Source organism: Triturus cristatus, chromosome 2_2, assembly GCF_964204655.1.
Source record: "Triturus cristatus chromosome 2_2, aTriCri1.1, whole genome shotgun sequence".
NCBI classification, from domain to species: Eukaryota; Metazoa; Chordata; class Amphibia; order Caudata; family Salamandridae; genus Triturus; species Triturus cristatus.
The window spans coordinates 264,631,167-264,648,174 of record NC_140582.1 but is presented as its reverse complement, the minus strand read 5'-3'; the positions used below and the strand labels follow the sequence as shown (position 1 = coordinate 264,648,174).

Genomic DNA, 17,008 nt, shown 5'->3' with positions numbered 1-17,008 from the left:
CCTACCAACGGGAGCTCTGATCATCACCAAATCACCCACTTTGACAGAAGTGACCTTCACGGCTTTTCTAAGATCATAATTGTTGGACCCGGCCTCGTAGTATGGCCCTACGTGCCCCCGCACCACCGAAACCTGGTACCTGCAGCCCCAAGCACACGGCCCAGCCGACCCTCCCCACCAGGACACACGCACCCGACCCGGACATCCCCGTCCATGGCCTCTCTCCTTTCGGCCACCCCGGGCCCGCGTGCCCACTTCATGCACCAAGATGGCCGCCCGGCCCCCAGCGCGACCCGGGCCTAGAGGCGCCACTCCGGCTGGAGGACATCCAGGGGATGAGAGAGGGAGGAGCAGTTTCTATCGCACCTCTGAACTCCTCTGGGACGATGGGTTTCGATCGGCCCTCCGGCCTCCCTGAGGGCTGGCTCCATGCCTGCTGGGTGTCTAGGACTCCTCCCGACCCGGCCCTGAAAGGATCAAAAGACAATGACAGGAAATCCCGACAAGCGACCCCCAGGTGACAAGACCCCTGCCTGCACAGACTCCGGACATCAAAGAGGGGTCGACCTATAACAAGGGGTGCTCTGGGTCTGTCCGGCAGATTCGACGCTGGAACAACGAGAGCCTGCCGACGTGGTCGCGGCTCCTGGAACTTGGACCCTCCTGAGCCCTGCTGAGTGACTCGCGGCTCCCCGAAGATCGTAAGACCTCCGAACTTGTACCTGAGCCTGCTGAGTGACTCGCGGCTCCCTGAAGATCGTAAGACCTCCGAACTTGTACCTGAGCCTGCTGAGTGACTCGCGGCTCCTTGAAGATCGTAAGACCTCCGAACCTGTACCTGAGCCCGCTGAGAGACTCGCGGCTCCCTGAAGATCGTAAGACCTCCGAACTTGTACCTGAGCCCGCTGAGTGACTCGCGGCTCCGACAGACTCTCACGGTCCCGCCGGACCCCGACTACAACAACGTATCCCCCAGCTCGCGGATTGTGAGCTGTGCGCCGGATACGTCCCTGCCTTGAACCCTTGCCAGAGACTGTCCCGCTACCCCCTACCCCTTCCGAGACTCATTGAGCCCGTGCTCTCTTTGTACATATTTGCGGTGATAACCTACTTGATAAAGATTGATTTCTAAGAACACACGGTGTGGTCACTCTGTGTCGTGTGGTGCCAGAGGTACGATCCTAGATACGAGATTCCTCCCCCTGGGGAGTCTCCCGCCAGTGCCCGGCTACGATACTTCGAGGGTGGGTCTCAGGGTAGTCAGGACCCCTCTCCGGGCTCCTCTGAGGTCGCCGTCTAACATTGGTGGCAAGCGACGGGATTCGGGCCCATCACCTAGAGATCGTACCGTGAACGGCGGACGCACTACCGACAAAGATGGCAGAAGGAAGCGCCATGAGCCCCGCAGAAACCAACGCCAACAGGGTGTTCCAGGTGGAGCATCTAGAAGAATATACACACAAAGAGCTAAAGCAATTTTGCAAAGAACTTAAAATCGCTACCACCGGTCTCAACACTAAAGAAGATTTGCAGAAAGCACTGAAAACTTGGGTGGATACCGGGGCCTCCCACCCGGAAGGCACGGGGGAGCGCCCCGACGAAGCCGAACCCCCCCAAAGTGACAGCAGCAGCAATCAGGTGCGAGGCATCGTACCAGACGGGGGCCTATCCCCGGAAGAACTCGCGGACAGAGAGAGAAGTCGCAATCATGAACTCGAGTTAGCCAAACTCAAAATCGAAGGCGAATTGAAGTTAGCGGAAAAAAAGCTAGCAGTAGAGCAAATGCGTGTACAAGGCGAACTGGAAGAAAAGAAGCTCCAACGAGAGCACGAAGTAAGGAAGCTCCAACTGGAGCACGAACGCAGCTTGAAGGAACTCGAGCTCAAGGCCAGAAACGAGGAAGGGAGGCCCCCGGGAAACCGAGAGACGGCCTCCCCAGCGGAACAGAAGGTCCACATCCCCAAGGACGTGGTCAAAGAATATTATAAAAACGATGACATTCAACAATGGTTCAGGGCCTACGAGGTCGCCATGACCTCCCATCGGGTCCCGCAGAAGGACTGGGGGGCGGGGTTGTGGGGGCGGTTTCTGAGCGAAGGAAGGGACACCCTGCTCGACCTACCCCTCTCCCTGCAGACCTCCTACAGCCACATGAAAGAGGCTCTACTCACAAGATACGGCCTCACCCCAGAAATGTACCGTCAGCGATTCCGGGACTGCAGGAAGATCCCGGGCACCACCTGGGTGGAGTATGTAACCTTTTTCAGTCGGGCCTTCGATGGGTGGATCAAGGGCAGCAAAGTCACCACCCTGGCCGAACTCACCGACCTCATGTTGTGGGAACACCTGGCTGCGAACTGCTTCATAGAACTACGTCAGCATCTGCTTGACAGCAAGCTCACAGATCCCAGGAAGCTGGCTGTGGAGGCCGACCGCTGGACCAACACCCGGGTCTCCTGGGGCATGGTAGGAGAGTACCCCCGAGCCAGTCAGGGACCACCCCGCCAGAGAGGGGGAGGGAACCAGGGAGGGCCGAGAGAGTCCCAGCCTAGCCCCCCGAAAACACAACCTCCACCTTTCCCGGCGCCCCCACCACCAGTGACAGGGCCCCCTGGGAGACGGGGACACCGGGTGACCGTAACGTGTTTCCGTTGCCAGAAACCCGGGCACTACGCCAATGACCCAGAGTGCCCCATGGCCACCCAAGTCTCCCCTACCACCCCTGCGAGACAGATAGCCAACGTAGCCCTGGGGGAGGAGGTTGAGGAAACCGAGGAGTGGGAACCCGCAGCGATGGCCCTAGTATCCCTGGGAGATAGGGAGATGATCCCTGGTAGCCTCCTACCCTCCAACACAAAGAAATACGGGCAGCTCGTCAAGATCAATGGCCACCAAGTAGAGGCCCTGCGGGACACCGGGGCCAGTATCACCGGTGTCCTCAGGCACCTAGTCCCCGAGGAGCAGATCCTCCCCAACATCTTTTGCCCCGTAATTTCCGCAGACAATAGAGAAAGTATGTGTCAGGTAGCCCTGGTGCCGTTTGAGTGGGGAGGGGTGATAGGTAAACTCAAGGTTGCCGTAAGAACCTCCCAGCCGGTCGACTGCCTCTTAGGGAACGACCTGGAGAGTTCTCCCTGGAAGCACGTCGAGCGCAAGGCCCACCTAGGAATGATGGGACTCCCCGAGTGGGTGTGCGCCACCACCCGATCTATGTCAGCCCGACTCACTCCCCGGAGAGAAGTCGAAAGCTCCCCGATCGAAGAGACCAGAACAGTCCCCGCCGAGGGTCCTCCCATCCCCCCATCAGAAGGGTCCGTCGCCAGCAACGAACCCGCACCATCCGACCCCGCCCCGGTCCCCGAGTTGGAGGATCTACCTGAATTGGCCCAGTGGCGCCACGAGGGCGGGCCCACCCGGGAAGAATTTTGCCGGGAGCAAGCCACTTGTCCTTCCCTGGTCGGGCTGCGGCGCCAGGCCGAGGGCCAAGCCGCAGGTGACCAGACCGGGACGCACCGAATCTATTGGGAAAATATCATCTTGTACAGTGAGCAGAAGTCGGTGGAGCTGGGATCCGGACGGGTACTGGTGGTACCCCTCCGCTTCCGGGACTTCCTCCTGGGCTTAGCCCACGACGTCCCCCTCGCCGGCCACCTGGGTCAGGACAAGACCTACAGCCGTCTCGTGCCCATTTTTACTGGCCTAGAATGAGAGCAGCGGTAGAAGCCCACTGCAAGTCCTGCCCCACGTGCCAGGCTAGTGGGAAGAGTGGGGGGAAGCGCAAGGCTCCCCTCCAACCCTTCCCGGTCATCAGTACCCCTTTCGAACGAGTCGGAATCGACATCGTGGGACCACTGGACCCCCCCACCTCCCAAGGTCACCGTTTCATCTTGGTCCTAGTGGATCACGCCACCCGCTATCCTGAGGCTATTCCCCTACGCACCATCACGGCCCCCGTGGTGGGCCGGGCCCTGATGGGGATCTTTTCCAGGGTGGGTTTTCCCCGCGAGGTCGTGAGCGATCGCGCCACTAAATTTATCTCGAAATATATTACGTCACTGTGGCAACAATGTGGGGTGTCCTATAAGTTCACCACCCCGTACCATCCCCAAGGGAATGGCCTAGTAGAAAGGTTTAATAGGTCTTTGAAAGGGATGATCGCTGGCCTAGAAGAGCCCCTCCGGCGTAAGTGGGACGTCCTGCTCCCCTGCCTCTTGTTCGCTTACCGGGAAGTCCCCTAGAAGTCCTTAGGGTTCAGCCCGTTTGAATTACTCTATGGACACCGCGTCCGAGGTCCCCTCAGTTTGGTTAAGGAAGGGTGGGAGGCAGCACCCCAGACCACCCCCCGAGATGTGTTCCAGTACGTCCTGGCCCTCCGGAACCAGACCAGGAAGTTCCGAGAACTGGCCGAGGCCAACCTGGAGGCAAGCCAAGAAGAGATGAAGCGCTGGTACGACCAGAATGCCACTCTGGTCGAGTTCCAGCCGGGCCAGCAGGTGTGGGTCATGGCCCCCGTGAAGCCTGGCGCCCTCCAGGACAGGTGGACTGGGCCCTACAAAGTGGTTGAGCGGAAGAGTCAAGTCACATACTTGGTGGACGTCCAGTCGCCTCGGGATCCCCTCCGGGTCCTTCACGTGAACCGCCTCAAGCCTCACTTCGTGCGGACAGAACTGAGCCTCCTGCTGGCCACCGATGACGGGGCCGAAGATGAGTCTGATCCCCTCCCGGACCTCCTGTGTGTCAAGGAGCAGGATGGCTCCGTGGAAGGAGTGAACCTCTCCCCAGCCCTCACTGCCCAGCAACAAGCGGACTGCCGCCAGCTCCTAAGACAATTTTCCGACCTCTTCTCCCTGACCCCCCGGGTCACCGACTGGTGTGTTCATGACGTGGACACCGGGGACAGCCCGCCGGTGAGACACCGAGCCTACCGAGTTCCTGATCGGGTCCGGTCCTGCATTCAAGCGGAAGTCTCGAAGATGTTGACCCTGGGGGTGATCGAGCCATCTGACAGTCCCTGGGCCAGCCCCGTGGTCCTGGTCCCGAAGGCAGCGGCCCCCGGTGTCGCCCCCGAGCTCCGATTCTGCGTGGACTACCGGGGGCTCAATGACGTTACCCGAGCCGATGCCCACCCCATTCCACGAGCCGACAAACTCATTGACCGACTAGGGGCAGCCCGGTTCCTCAGCACATTCGACCTCACCTGCGGATACTGGCAGATTGCGCTCACCGAGGGGGCCAAGGAGCGGTCCGCTTTCTCCACCCCCGATGGGCACTACCGCTTCCGCGTAATGCCCTTCGGAATGAAAAATGCCCCGGCCACTTTCCAGCGACTGGTGAATAGAGTCCTGGCCGGGCTAGAGCAGTTCAGCGCGGCATATCTGGACGACATCGCTGTTTTCAGTTCAGAATGGAGTGAGCACCTCCAGCACCTCCGGAGGGTGCTAACCGCCCTGCGCCAGGCAGGCCTCACAGTAAAAGCCAGCAAGTGCCAGATCGGGCAGGGCTCCGTAGTCTACCTGGGGCACCAGGTCGGGAGCGGCCAGGTCGCCCCTCTACAGCCAAAGATCGACGCCATCCTGGCCTGGGAACCACCCATCACCCAAACGGAGGTCCGAGCCTTTCTGGGACTCACTGGCTACTACCGAAGATTCATTCGGGGGTATGGCAGCCTTGTCGGCCCCCTCACAGAACTCACGCCTAAAAAACAGCCAAAGAAAGTGCAGTGGACGGCTGCCTGCCAGGAAGCTTTCGATGCCCTAAAGAAAGCCATGTGTACTGCCCCCGTCCTCCAGGCTCCCGACTACTCCAAGGAGTTTATAGTCCAGACTGATGCCTCCGAGCATGGCATTGGGGCCGTCCTGTCCCAAGTGAATGACCAAGGCCTAGACCAGCCCGTCGCCTTCCTCAGTCGGCGGCTGTTGCCCCGAGAACAGAGATGGAGCACCATAGAGCGCGAAGCCTTTGCCGTGGTCTGGGCACTCAAAAAACTACGACCCTACCTGTTCGGCACCCATTTCAGAGTCCAAACTGACCATCGGCCCTTGCGATGGCTCATGCAGATGCGAGGAGAAAACCCCAAGCTACTGCGGTGGTCAATCTCCCTCCAGGGGATGGATTTCACCGTAGAACATCGCCCTGGTACGGACCACGCCAACGCTGACGGCCTCTCCCGGTTCTTCCGCCTCAGCGAAGAGAACCCCCCAAGATGATGGGCAGTTCTCTCCGGCTTTCAGCTGGGGGGGACGCGTGTTGGACCCGGCCTCGTAGTATGGCCCTACGTGCCCCCGCACCACCGAAACCTGGTACCTGCAGCCCCAAGCACACGGCCCAGCCGACCCTCCCCACCAGGACACACGCACCCGACCCGGACATCCCCGTCCATGGCCTCTCTCCTTTCGGCCACCCCGGGCCCGCGTGCCCACTTCATGCACCAAGATGGCCGCCCGGCCCCCAGCGCGACCCGGGCCTAGAGGCGCCACTCCGGCTGGAGGACATCACGCTTCCAGGGGATGAGAGAGGGAGGAGCAGTTTCTATCGCACCTCTGAACTCCTCTGGGACGATGGGTTTCGATCGGCCCTCCGGCCTCCCTGAGGGCTGGCTCCATGCCTGCTGGGTGTCTAGGACTCCTCCCGACCCGGCCCTGAAAGGATCAAAAGACAATGACAGGAAATCCCGACAAGCGACCCCCAGGTGACAAGACCCCTGCCTGCACAGACTCCGGACATCAAAGAGGGGTCGACCTATAACAAGGGGTGCTCTGGGTCTGTCCGGCAGATTCGACGCTGGAACAACGAGAGCCTGCCGACGTGGTCGCGGCTCCTGGAACTTGGACCCTCCTGAGCCCTGCTGAGTGACTCGCGGCTCCCCGAAGATCGTAAGACCTCCGAACTTGTACCTGAGCCTGCTGAGTGACTCGCGGCTCCCTGAAGATCGTAAGACCTCCGAACTTGTACCTGAGCCTGCTGAGTGACTCGCGGCTCCTTGAAGATCGTAAGACCTCCGAACCTGTACCTGAGCCCGCTGAGAGACTCGCGGCTCCCTGAAGATCGTAAGACCTCCGAACTTGTACCTGAGCCCGCTGAGTGACTCGCGGCTCCGACAGACTCTCACGGTCCCGCCGGACCCCGACTACAACAACGTATCCCCCAGCTCGAGGATTGTGAGCTGTGCGCCGGATACGTCCCTGCCTTGAACCCTTGCCAGAGACTGTCCCGCTACCCCTACCCCTTCCGAGACTCATTGAGCCCGTGCTCTCTTTGTACATATTTGCGGTGATAACCTACTTGATAAAGATTGATTTCTAAGAACACACGGTGTGGTCACTCTGTGTCGTGTGGTGCCAGAGGTACGATCCTAGATACGAGATTCCTCCCCCTGGGGAGTCTCCCGCCAGTGCCCGGCTACGATACTTCGAGGGTGGGTCTCAGGGTAGTCAGGACCCCTCTCCGGGCTCCTCTGAGGTCGCCGTCTAACAATAATTCTTTTTATGTTCCTCTATTATTTTATTTTCTTTGACCTTCCATTCATTAACAGAATTCTTTACACCTCTTTTAAATTCAATGTCATTAATCCAGAAAGGAGCAACAAAGGTATTAGCACATCTTCCTTTTAGTAATTCAAAAGGAGTGCGACCAGTTGTGGCATGGGGTGTAATTCTGTATATTTCGACTTTCCTGATGATTTCCTTTTTCCAATCTAAATAATTTTGTTTGACTAAATCAATGGTTTCTTTTAAAACGTGGTTGAAGAGTTCCACCATTCTATTGCTCTCTTGGTGATATAGAGCACACCTTTTATGATTGATGGAACACTTCAAGAAAAACTCCTCTATTTCACTGGAAACCAATTGTGAACCATTATCGGTCAAAATAGAACCAGGCAGCCCTTCTCTTTCAAAAAGTTCCTTAAGAAACTCTATCGCATGCATGGTATCAATGCACTTAGTGAATTTTACTTCTGGCCACCTTGAATGAAGATCAATTAAGACAAAGACATAACTCCCACAACCATTATTATGAATTGGACTAAAATATCAAAAGCTAACTCTTCCCATGTATTTTTTGGCCTTTCTCTAATTATCATGGGTTGGACCCTAGGTTTCTGAGACTTTTCACTCATACAACAAGGTATGCAATCCATCACTAATCTCTCTACCTGCAAGTCCATTCCTGGCCACCAATAAGTAAGTCATAATCTCTCCTTAGTCTTTGACATCCCAAGATGGCCCTCATGTGCCATCTCAAGGAATTCTTCCCGAAGTGAAGTTGGTGGAATTAATCTGGTTCCCCTAAACATAAGGCCTTCACTCTCAGCTAATTCATCTCTTACCAGCCAATGTTTTTCACAGACTCCTTTTACCTTCTTGACCCATCCATTCTTGAGTAAAAAGGTTAACTCAAGAAACTCTTTATCTTTTGCACATTCTTCTCGCCATTTATTTTCCTTTATTCCACCAACCTCAATGGTACAAACCCATTCATTGATAAAATCCTTCTCAGCTTCACCCTTGTCATCATTTTGTACCACTAATCTAGATAAGGTGTCAGCCACATTATTCCTAGCACCAGGCAAGTACTCAACTTTAAAATTGTAACTCTGAAGTCCTAAAACCCATTTAGAAATCCTTCTCGAAATGGCGTCTATACCTTTTTTGTTAAATACTTGACACAGAGGTTTATGATTCGTCCGTACCTCAAATTTCACACCCCACAGCAAATTCTTCAGCTTCTTTATAGCCCAGTGGATAGCCAGAGCTACTCTTTCAATTACAGAATTTCTCAGTTCTGTACCTCTGAGGCCACGTGATAAGAACACAATGACATTCTCTGTATCACCATCCTTCTGTTGTAACACTCCCCCCAAACCTTTCATGCTGGGATGTGTAATTAGGACAGTTCTTTTAGTGGGATCAAAACTTTTCTTCAATTTTGGAGTTTTTTTAAGCATTTTCGTAATTTCTAGAAATTCTTTTTCACACTCATGTGACTATTCAAAATTGACACCCTTGCATAACAATTTCCGCATGTTCACACACATCCCAGCAAAGTTCTTCATAAATTTACTTTAGTATTCTGACATACCAAGAAATTTCATTAGTTCCTCCTTGTTAGATGGAGAAGCTAGGTCCTGGATGGCATTTACTAGTTCAGCTTTGGGCTGGACACCTTGACCTGAAATTGTGTGTCACAGATAGTCAATGGATGACTTTTTGAAATTGCATTTATCAATCCTTATAGTTAAATTGTATTTCTTAAACCTACTAAAGACTTCCCTGAGTATCAAATCATGTTCTGCGTCATTTCTTCCATAAACTAACACGTCATCTTGATAGATTTTTACTCCCTAAACACCTTCCAAAACCTTTTTCAAAGCTCTCTGAAAAACAGATGCCGCAGACACCAGACCAAATGGTAATCTAACAAATCTGTAAGTTCCAAATGGTGTGATGAATGCTGTCAGGTCTTTAGCCTTGTCTTCAAGTTTTATCTGATGATAAGTTGATTTTTAAATCAACAGTGGGAAAGACACAGGCACCTTGTAAAAGCATTAGCATGTCAGATATCTTTGGTAAAGGATATTTATCTACAATGACTTGTTTGTTCAATTCTCTCAAGTCAATGCATAGGCGCAGACTACCATTAGATTTCCGTGCGGGTACGACTTGCGCCAACCATCTAGTCCCTTCTACTTCTTCAATTATACCTTCTTTTTTAAATTTTTCCAGTTCTCCCTTCATCTCTTCTCTCACTGATAGTGGTACATTTTGAACTTTACAAGCCACAGGTATGGCCCCAGGAATCAGTCTTATATTGTGGGTATACCCTCGTAAGCACCCCAACTCCTCTCTGAAAACATCATGAAACTCTGTCTTTAAGGCAGTGGTAAAGTCATCATCACAAGTCTGAACCAAAACATCATTATTTTTAAAATTTTCTCTCAAAATAATGGGGAGATCACTATTAGGGTCTAACATTACTCCAAGATCCTTCTGGTAAAACCAACTGAGGATGCTGTAACCTTTATGTGAAACGTAAATTTTGCCCGTGGTATATCTCCCTTCATACTCTATCAATCCAGAAAAGTACCCTAAAAGTTGTATGGGTTCACCCTCATAAGCATAAGGGTTTATATCAGCTTTAAGTAGTTTTACAGTGTTAACAAGTTTATTCATGAAAAATTGTCTCAAAATTATGGTAATCTTTGCTCCTGAGTCAAACAAGACTTTTTGTTCCTTCTCCTTCCACTTTTATTATATCTAAAGGTCCTTTCTTACTATTATCTGAAATTTGGGAAACAACTTGCCCGCAATAAATTTGATACTTGTATAGCGCACTACTCACCCGCAAGGGTCTCAAGGCGCTTGTACGAAAACCGCTGTGGAACCCATCCTGGCTTTCCCTGTGAGACGTCCACTCCTGGGCACCCCCAAGGTGGAGGCCAGGCATCCTTAGCGTTGTGGGGGCCGTTGTGGAGATTAAGCAAGCTATTGCCCAGAGTTGCAGAGTGGGACTCCATGATTGGAATAGGCACCAAGGCGAGAATTATCAGGTCCATGGAATTTTTGAGCCCAAGACCCACCGAGGTGGGGAATTGGACCCTGGTCCTAGGCTAGACCTTTGCATCAGGGTCTGCCACTCTAATCATTGAGCCACACTTCTCCACGAGCAATGGCAAACAGATTCATTCTCACTATCACTGTTGCTGTTGTCTGCACGAACAGCAAGAACTTTCCCTTTATCCTTCTTGACATTGCAAGCAGAAGTAAAATGTCCAACCTTTTTGCAAATGGTACAGGTAGATTTAAGGCCCTGGCATTTTTTATCTTTAGCCAAATGCTTTTCACTCCCACACCTGTAACACTTGAGCCTGAAGTCTCTCCTGTTTTTTCTCTGTTCCTTTTCCAAACTACTTTTCTAAAGCTCGTTTGTTTTTGAGTTAAATTTTACCGACTGAATAGCATTATCTTTGCTCTCATGTTTAGTAATAATATCCACACATTTCAAAGAGTGTTCAATTTGTTTAGCGATGGATATTACCTCCTCAAGTGTAGGTTCATCTTTTTGCCACAGTTCACTTCTGACCTTTTCGAGATTGCATCCTAGCATGAATTGGTCTCTTATTCTTTCTTCCACAAGTGCACCAAACTTGCATGAGGAAGCTAGTTTCCTAAGGGCAGTATCATAGTTTTCCACCGACTCTTCTCATTCTGCGCCCTTCTACCAAAATGATACCGTTCAAGGATGGTGCTCACTTTAGGTAAATAATGTCTGTCAAGTTTCAAAATACAAATTTCAAATTCATTTAGAGTCTGATCATCTACATCTGGCAAATGATCAAATACCTCTTGTCCTTCAGAGCCGAGGCAATGAAGGAGAAGAGCTGTCCGCCTTTCAGCACTAAGATTAGTACCACAAACCTTTGCGTACCTCTAAAAAACTTTTTTTCCACTTTTGCCATTTGATTGGGGATCTCCTGGCATGGATAGGAAAAAGGGGGGAGTTGCTACATTCTGCATGTTCAGATGCGTTAAACAATAATTTAAAAAAAGAGCGATTCACAATACAAACCTAATGTGGTAAGAGCAATGAAATTCACAATACACACCTAATGTGGTGAGAGAGATACAATTGTCATTAAAAACCAGTTTGTAGAAAAAATAAATAAGATACTATAAATCCTAAAACTTTGCTTTCAGACGTTGTTCTGCTATTTTAGTTATTTTGATCACTGAAGTTAATCGTACCTGTGTGTGAGTTCAATTAAAAACTGATCCCCAGGGCTGATGATTTTAGGTTATGACAAAGAATGCTTCTGTTCTGAACGCTATTATGGGTGTTGTAATTGTTTTGCATTTTGCAGTATGTAATATATTTAAGCTCCTGGTTACTTTTACATGCTACTGGACCAGATAATTTCTGTCACCTCAATGTTACTTGAGCTGTAAGTTGTGAGTGATGTTTATAACGTCCCTTACACTAACCTCATGCAGGAACATGGAGATGAGCGTGTCTGATAGTATTTTTTTGTTTTTGTTTCCAACATAGGGTATATCCCAAATGTATGGAATTATATCAATACCCACATTTATTTTCATCAAGAACGGCAAGAAGGTATGTTGTGTGTTAATTTCATTTTTTTTAATGTTATTACATAATTTTTTGTTCTTGTATACATCTGAGTTTAGGGAGTCATAAAGTAGCACCCTCATACCATGTGTTTTAGATATAAATATGTGACTTCTGTGCTGTCATATGACTTTTCTCCATTATCTCACCCAGCACTCTGTATCAGGGATGGTGATTGAGAACTGGGCCTTTGGGAATCAGAGGGAATGCAGATATTGAGATACTCGAAACTGGGACTTTGGGCCATGGTAGTATTGAAGTACAGGTTTTCTCTTTCACCTACTCTTCCATCCTAAACCCCGCTATACAGGTCGATGAATCTTTGATGTCGGCAGAAATGTAAGGAGCTGCAGTCAATATAAAACGTAATCATCATTTTTTCTAATTCATTCAATAAAGAGATTTAGGGCCTTATGTAGGTAGCCTACCATTTACCACTTCATAAATACCGAATTTTACCGATTCGGTATTTATGAAGTGGTAAATGCTATGTAGGTAATTAGTCGGTAAAAATTACCGATTCGGTATTGGTCGGTAATTAAGAATCGGTATTTACCGATTCGGTAATGGTAACTGGCTTCCCATTGATTCCTATGTGCCAGAAGGCCCATAGGAATCAATGGGAAGCCAGGTACCATTACCGAATCGGTAAATATCGATTCGGTAATGGGGGGAGCACAATCAAGGGTGGCAGGGTGTCACAGTGACACCCTGTTGCACCCCTGATTCCTGCATGTGTGCACATGTGGCACACATACATGCCCTAAGGGCATGTATGTCTGCCACATTGCACACTTCTAAGGGCCAAATAATGTTTTTTCTAAGACATTCGTCATTTACCACCAACTTTTAGTTGGTGGTAAATAACGAATCCACACTACACCCACACACTCCCCCTACATCTCATTTCAGGATTCGGTATTTACCGAATCGGTAAAATTACCGAATCGGTAATTTTACCGATTCGGTAAATTACCGAATCCTGAAATGTCCCCCCTACATACCAAAAGCCTGAATACCGGTCGGTAACGTGATTTTTACCGAAAATCGGCCGCTACCGACCGGTATTGGGCTTCCTACATATGGCCCTTAGTGTGAGATAAAAGGTTTCTTTTTTAGATCTTTTAGATTGTCATCTTTATTAAAGTATTATTTTACAAGTCTCATCAACAAAGGTTATTATAATCGATCAATCAATATTAGATAATAAGGTAAATCAATATTAGTCAATAATGCAATCAATATAATAATAATGAAACAATCAAGTTTCATAAAGGAACTCCCCTATTCTACAAAAATCAAAAATGGGAGAAGGAAAAAAGGTATATATTCAGATACTTATGAAGGGTTCTGATGAGGGAATCAAGCATAAGCATGAAGCTTTAGCATAATAAGGTGGAAAGTATTCTCAGCTCAAATAACTGCAGACCATGAAATAAGCTAAGACTTCTCATATAAAGAAATCCAAGGAACTAAATAAAGAGTTTACTCTCAGAGTGTTGAGGAGGCACAGATTTAGATGTTGCTCTCAGTCTAGGGAAAAGGATGAATGAAAATCTCAATCAATCTGCCCAGGAATTAGTCTAAAAATACATTTTCTATGCAGCAACATTAATTTTCTTTCTTCGTCAGGGTGACTAATAAGATTCCAGCGCACTCTTGGGAACAGCTTTACTCCAGAGTTTCTCACCAGAGTACAATCGTCTTTTAACCATGTGTCCTTGAATGTTGCAGCACATCCGTTCTTGTTTTCCAAAAACTTCTTCCCATCAACCATTGTCCCTGCCATCTGCATCTTTTGAGGTGAGAACCTCACTATCAGTCGTCTAATACAAACAAGTGTCTGTTCACTAGCTAACAAACAGTAGCTTCCGCAGTTGCAATGTTTACAGCAGGGAGAAGAAAGAACATCTTGCACAACGGTCGTTAGATGTGAAAAACAATCCTTTCAATATTAATATATTTTCATATTCATTCATGGCATCATCCGTTATGTCCAGTTAAGAACCAATGTTTCTCTTCACTGTTACAGGCCAATAGTCTTAAAGTATGGTTGCCTACTACAAATGTTGCATTTAACACATTTTATTTTTAAATGTAAACTCTGCACAATATTTTCAATAAAGCATTTGCAAATGTCTAAATTTGCGGCAGAATTAGCATACTGTCATAGAGTTGATAACCTCAGGAAGGATTCAAAGAGAGCTAGACAACACTCCTAATATTATCGAAAGAAAATCTCCAGCCATTCTACAAGTCTGACAACTTGAAGCTGAGCCACTGACAAGTACACAAGGTTGTTAGCAGCTTATACCATCCCTCCACCACCAGCACAATCACCTTCCAACACTTTTTTTTAAATTTTTTGATATTTCTACTTTGTAAAGATGCATTAGAAAAATGTATAGTTCAAGAATGTAATGTAGGTTTCTTAAATGAGGATAAGTTATTTCTTTAAAGATCCGATTTTTGGGCAGAAACTTAGGCGGTCGAAAATCCATAATTAATATTGCATAAGATTGTTACCTTGCGGAACTTTGACTTTCTGAAAAGAACCAAGCTGTTCAGTATGTAGCTTATGTACAAGCATAATGTTCTTGTTTGAATTTGTGGGGGAGTTTGTAATTGGTAACAAGACATGTGTAAATTCAGAACTAATATAATGTATTTACTGCAGCATCTGCTGCCATGTATTCCTCACCTATGGCTGAAACCAAACCCCTCTCTTCCCACAATGTAAATCATTCATCAATGCCCAAAGGAAAGTACAGATAATGGGACCCGTACATTCTTACCCTCAGCTCTTCTCTACAAAACGTTTCATAAGATAATGTTGATCCTGAATATTCCAAAGAGGTCTTATGGGGTGCTTTGAGTGAGAACAAAGAGTAAAGTTCTAATTAGCCTACTTCAAGAATCAAGAAGCCCAGAATGCCCATTCGATTTCTGCTAGGATTAACAGTCTGATTATGACTCCATTCACTGACCAGCAGCTTCAAGCTGTTTTCCTGCATTCTTCCCTTACCCAGTGTCATGCCCTACCCTTCATCGCTTATTCAGCTTTAAAACATATTTACTGCCATGTTTCCCATTCGGCTTTCCTGCTCCCAGTTGCATGCAAATACCCATGTTGGGGCCTGATTACAAGTTCCTCATAATATTCCGAACCATGCGTATACTCCTGTTTAACATGGGTCTGAATTACAAGTCTAAAGGTATTTAACTCGTCCGATAATTATCAGATGTTCTAAATAACTAATTCTTTACATTCCCACAGATCAAACCTGCTGAAATTTAACAGGGGAAAACATACAGTATTTGCCATATTAGGCAGATTCTGGTGCGTTAAACACCAAAATCTACATGTTATTCCCCATACACTCTTAATGGGTGTTATTTATTACATTAGATAAATAATGTACCCCATGGTATCATTATTTTTTAAGGGGTAATAAATAATGCCTTAGATCGTAATAAGGCCTTGAGAATCTGTGGTTTGCCGACCATCTGTCACAACAAGAAACAAGACCAAAAACTGTGAAGACATTGGTCATTTAATCTTGGATGTACATATCATTCCATATCCCCTCCTTCTTACAGCAAGGGCAGAACAGTAAACACTGCCCCCAGCTGATGCTGCCTGAACCCTATGCACTCCTGCACCTCATCTCTTTCATTGTAATGTATCTCTGTAAAGAGTTAGCCATTTTTATTTATCTGCTGCATTACTTGCTCTGTATCATGGCGGAGGTATTTGTTCCCCAAAGGCTTGTAGAGAAAAATACATCAGGCCAAGGTATACTAACATGTTGTGCAACGCAACACAACGCGGCAAGACCACTTTCTGCGTTGCCCTGCATCAAATGCAGGAAGCAGTAATATGCCATTCTTACTACGATACAACATATTTCTGCTCTCTCTGTGTGCTGGCTCACTGAGTCTGCCTAGAGCATACGCAGGCACCCTTGTGCGGTGGTGCAAGGTGCCTGCATTACCAGCAGGATTGATTTTGTGCAGGAAGGGACACCTTCCTGCACAAAAAGAGGCATTTTCCTCTTTCTATATGTACAGCAGAATGCAGAACACATAGAAAGAGGCAATAATGAGGAGAAATAAACATATTTCTCCTCATTACACCTTTTTTTAGATGGTTTGTCATTTTGATGCATTTCCAGGTTTACTATTCTTAGCAAATCTGGTAATGTGCTAAAATCCATGGGTGGATGCATGAGAACACCCACTCTCCACCCAGGGAGCATCTTTCCAACACAGAGTAACAAAAGGCGACTTGCACTGCTGTGCGTTACTCTAGATTCATTAAGCCATGCAGAGCCATGCAAGTGGCTTAGTACATCTGATATAAGTGCTTGCGAGCCCTTAATATATCTGAGCCCTACTACTTAACTTGACATTTTCATTTTTTATTTTTTTGATTCTACATGTTGTGAAGAAGCATGGCATCTCACTTTCTCATTTTTATATAGATATTTCTTTTTGCTTTGCAGGTTGACATGTACACAGGAATTAACTCGCAGGAACTCGAAACAAAGTTAAAAAAACACATGTGATCGCTCAAGATTTATGATGATTTTTCTAACCTTTGTTAAGTCATTATGATGCAAGCTTTTATTCAAGCAGGGTCGCAGCATATGACGAGTGCAATAAAGATATATATTGTGTACAATTGTTGTGTCTTTCATACACTTTCTAATTATCGTTGCCTAATTCTCCTTTGATCTGTGCAGTGCAAGTCTGTGTAATAAAAAAAAGTGTTAAATGCAGTTAAACAAATAAAAACACTTATCTTATAGGAGAGCAATTTTTCATAGGAAGGGGTCAAAGCCTTTTCATATAATTGGAATAAAATGTTTCCTTGCGATTGCAG

The 17,008-nt window shown here is 47.9% G+C and overlaps 1 protein-coding gene across 3 annotated transcripts in view; it reads left to right on the top strand.

The window, feature by feature from the left end:
- The window catches only part of LOC146862129 (thioredoxin-like), a 100,523-nt gene extending 83,716 nt beyond the window's left edge, over positions 1-16,807 (top strand). For 2 of the 3 annotated variants that reach the window (XM_085641319.1, XM_085641318.1), the window contains 3 exons: positions 12,043-12,108; positions 13,858-13,926; positions 16,629-16,807. In XM_085641319.1, coding sequence (XP_085497445.1) covers positions 12,043-12,108; positions 13,858-13,926; positions 16,629-16,691 — 198 coding nt within the window. In that variant the 3' untranslated portion in view covers positions 16,692-16,807. The remainder of the gene's footprint in view (positions 1-12,042; positions 12,109-13,857; positions 13,927-16,628) is intronic. The other variant, XM_085641320.1, reaches the window with a different exon arrangement.
- Positions 16,808-17,008: the final 201 nt, after the last annotated feature.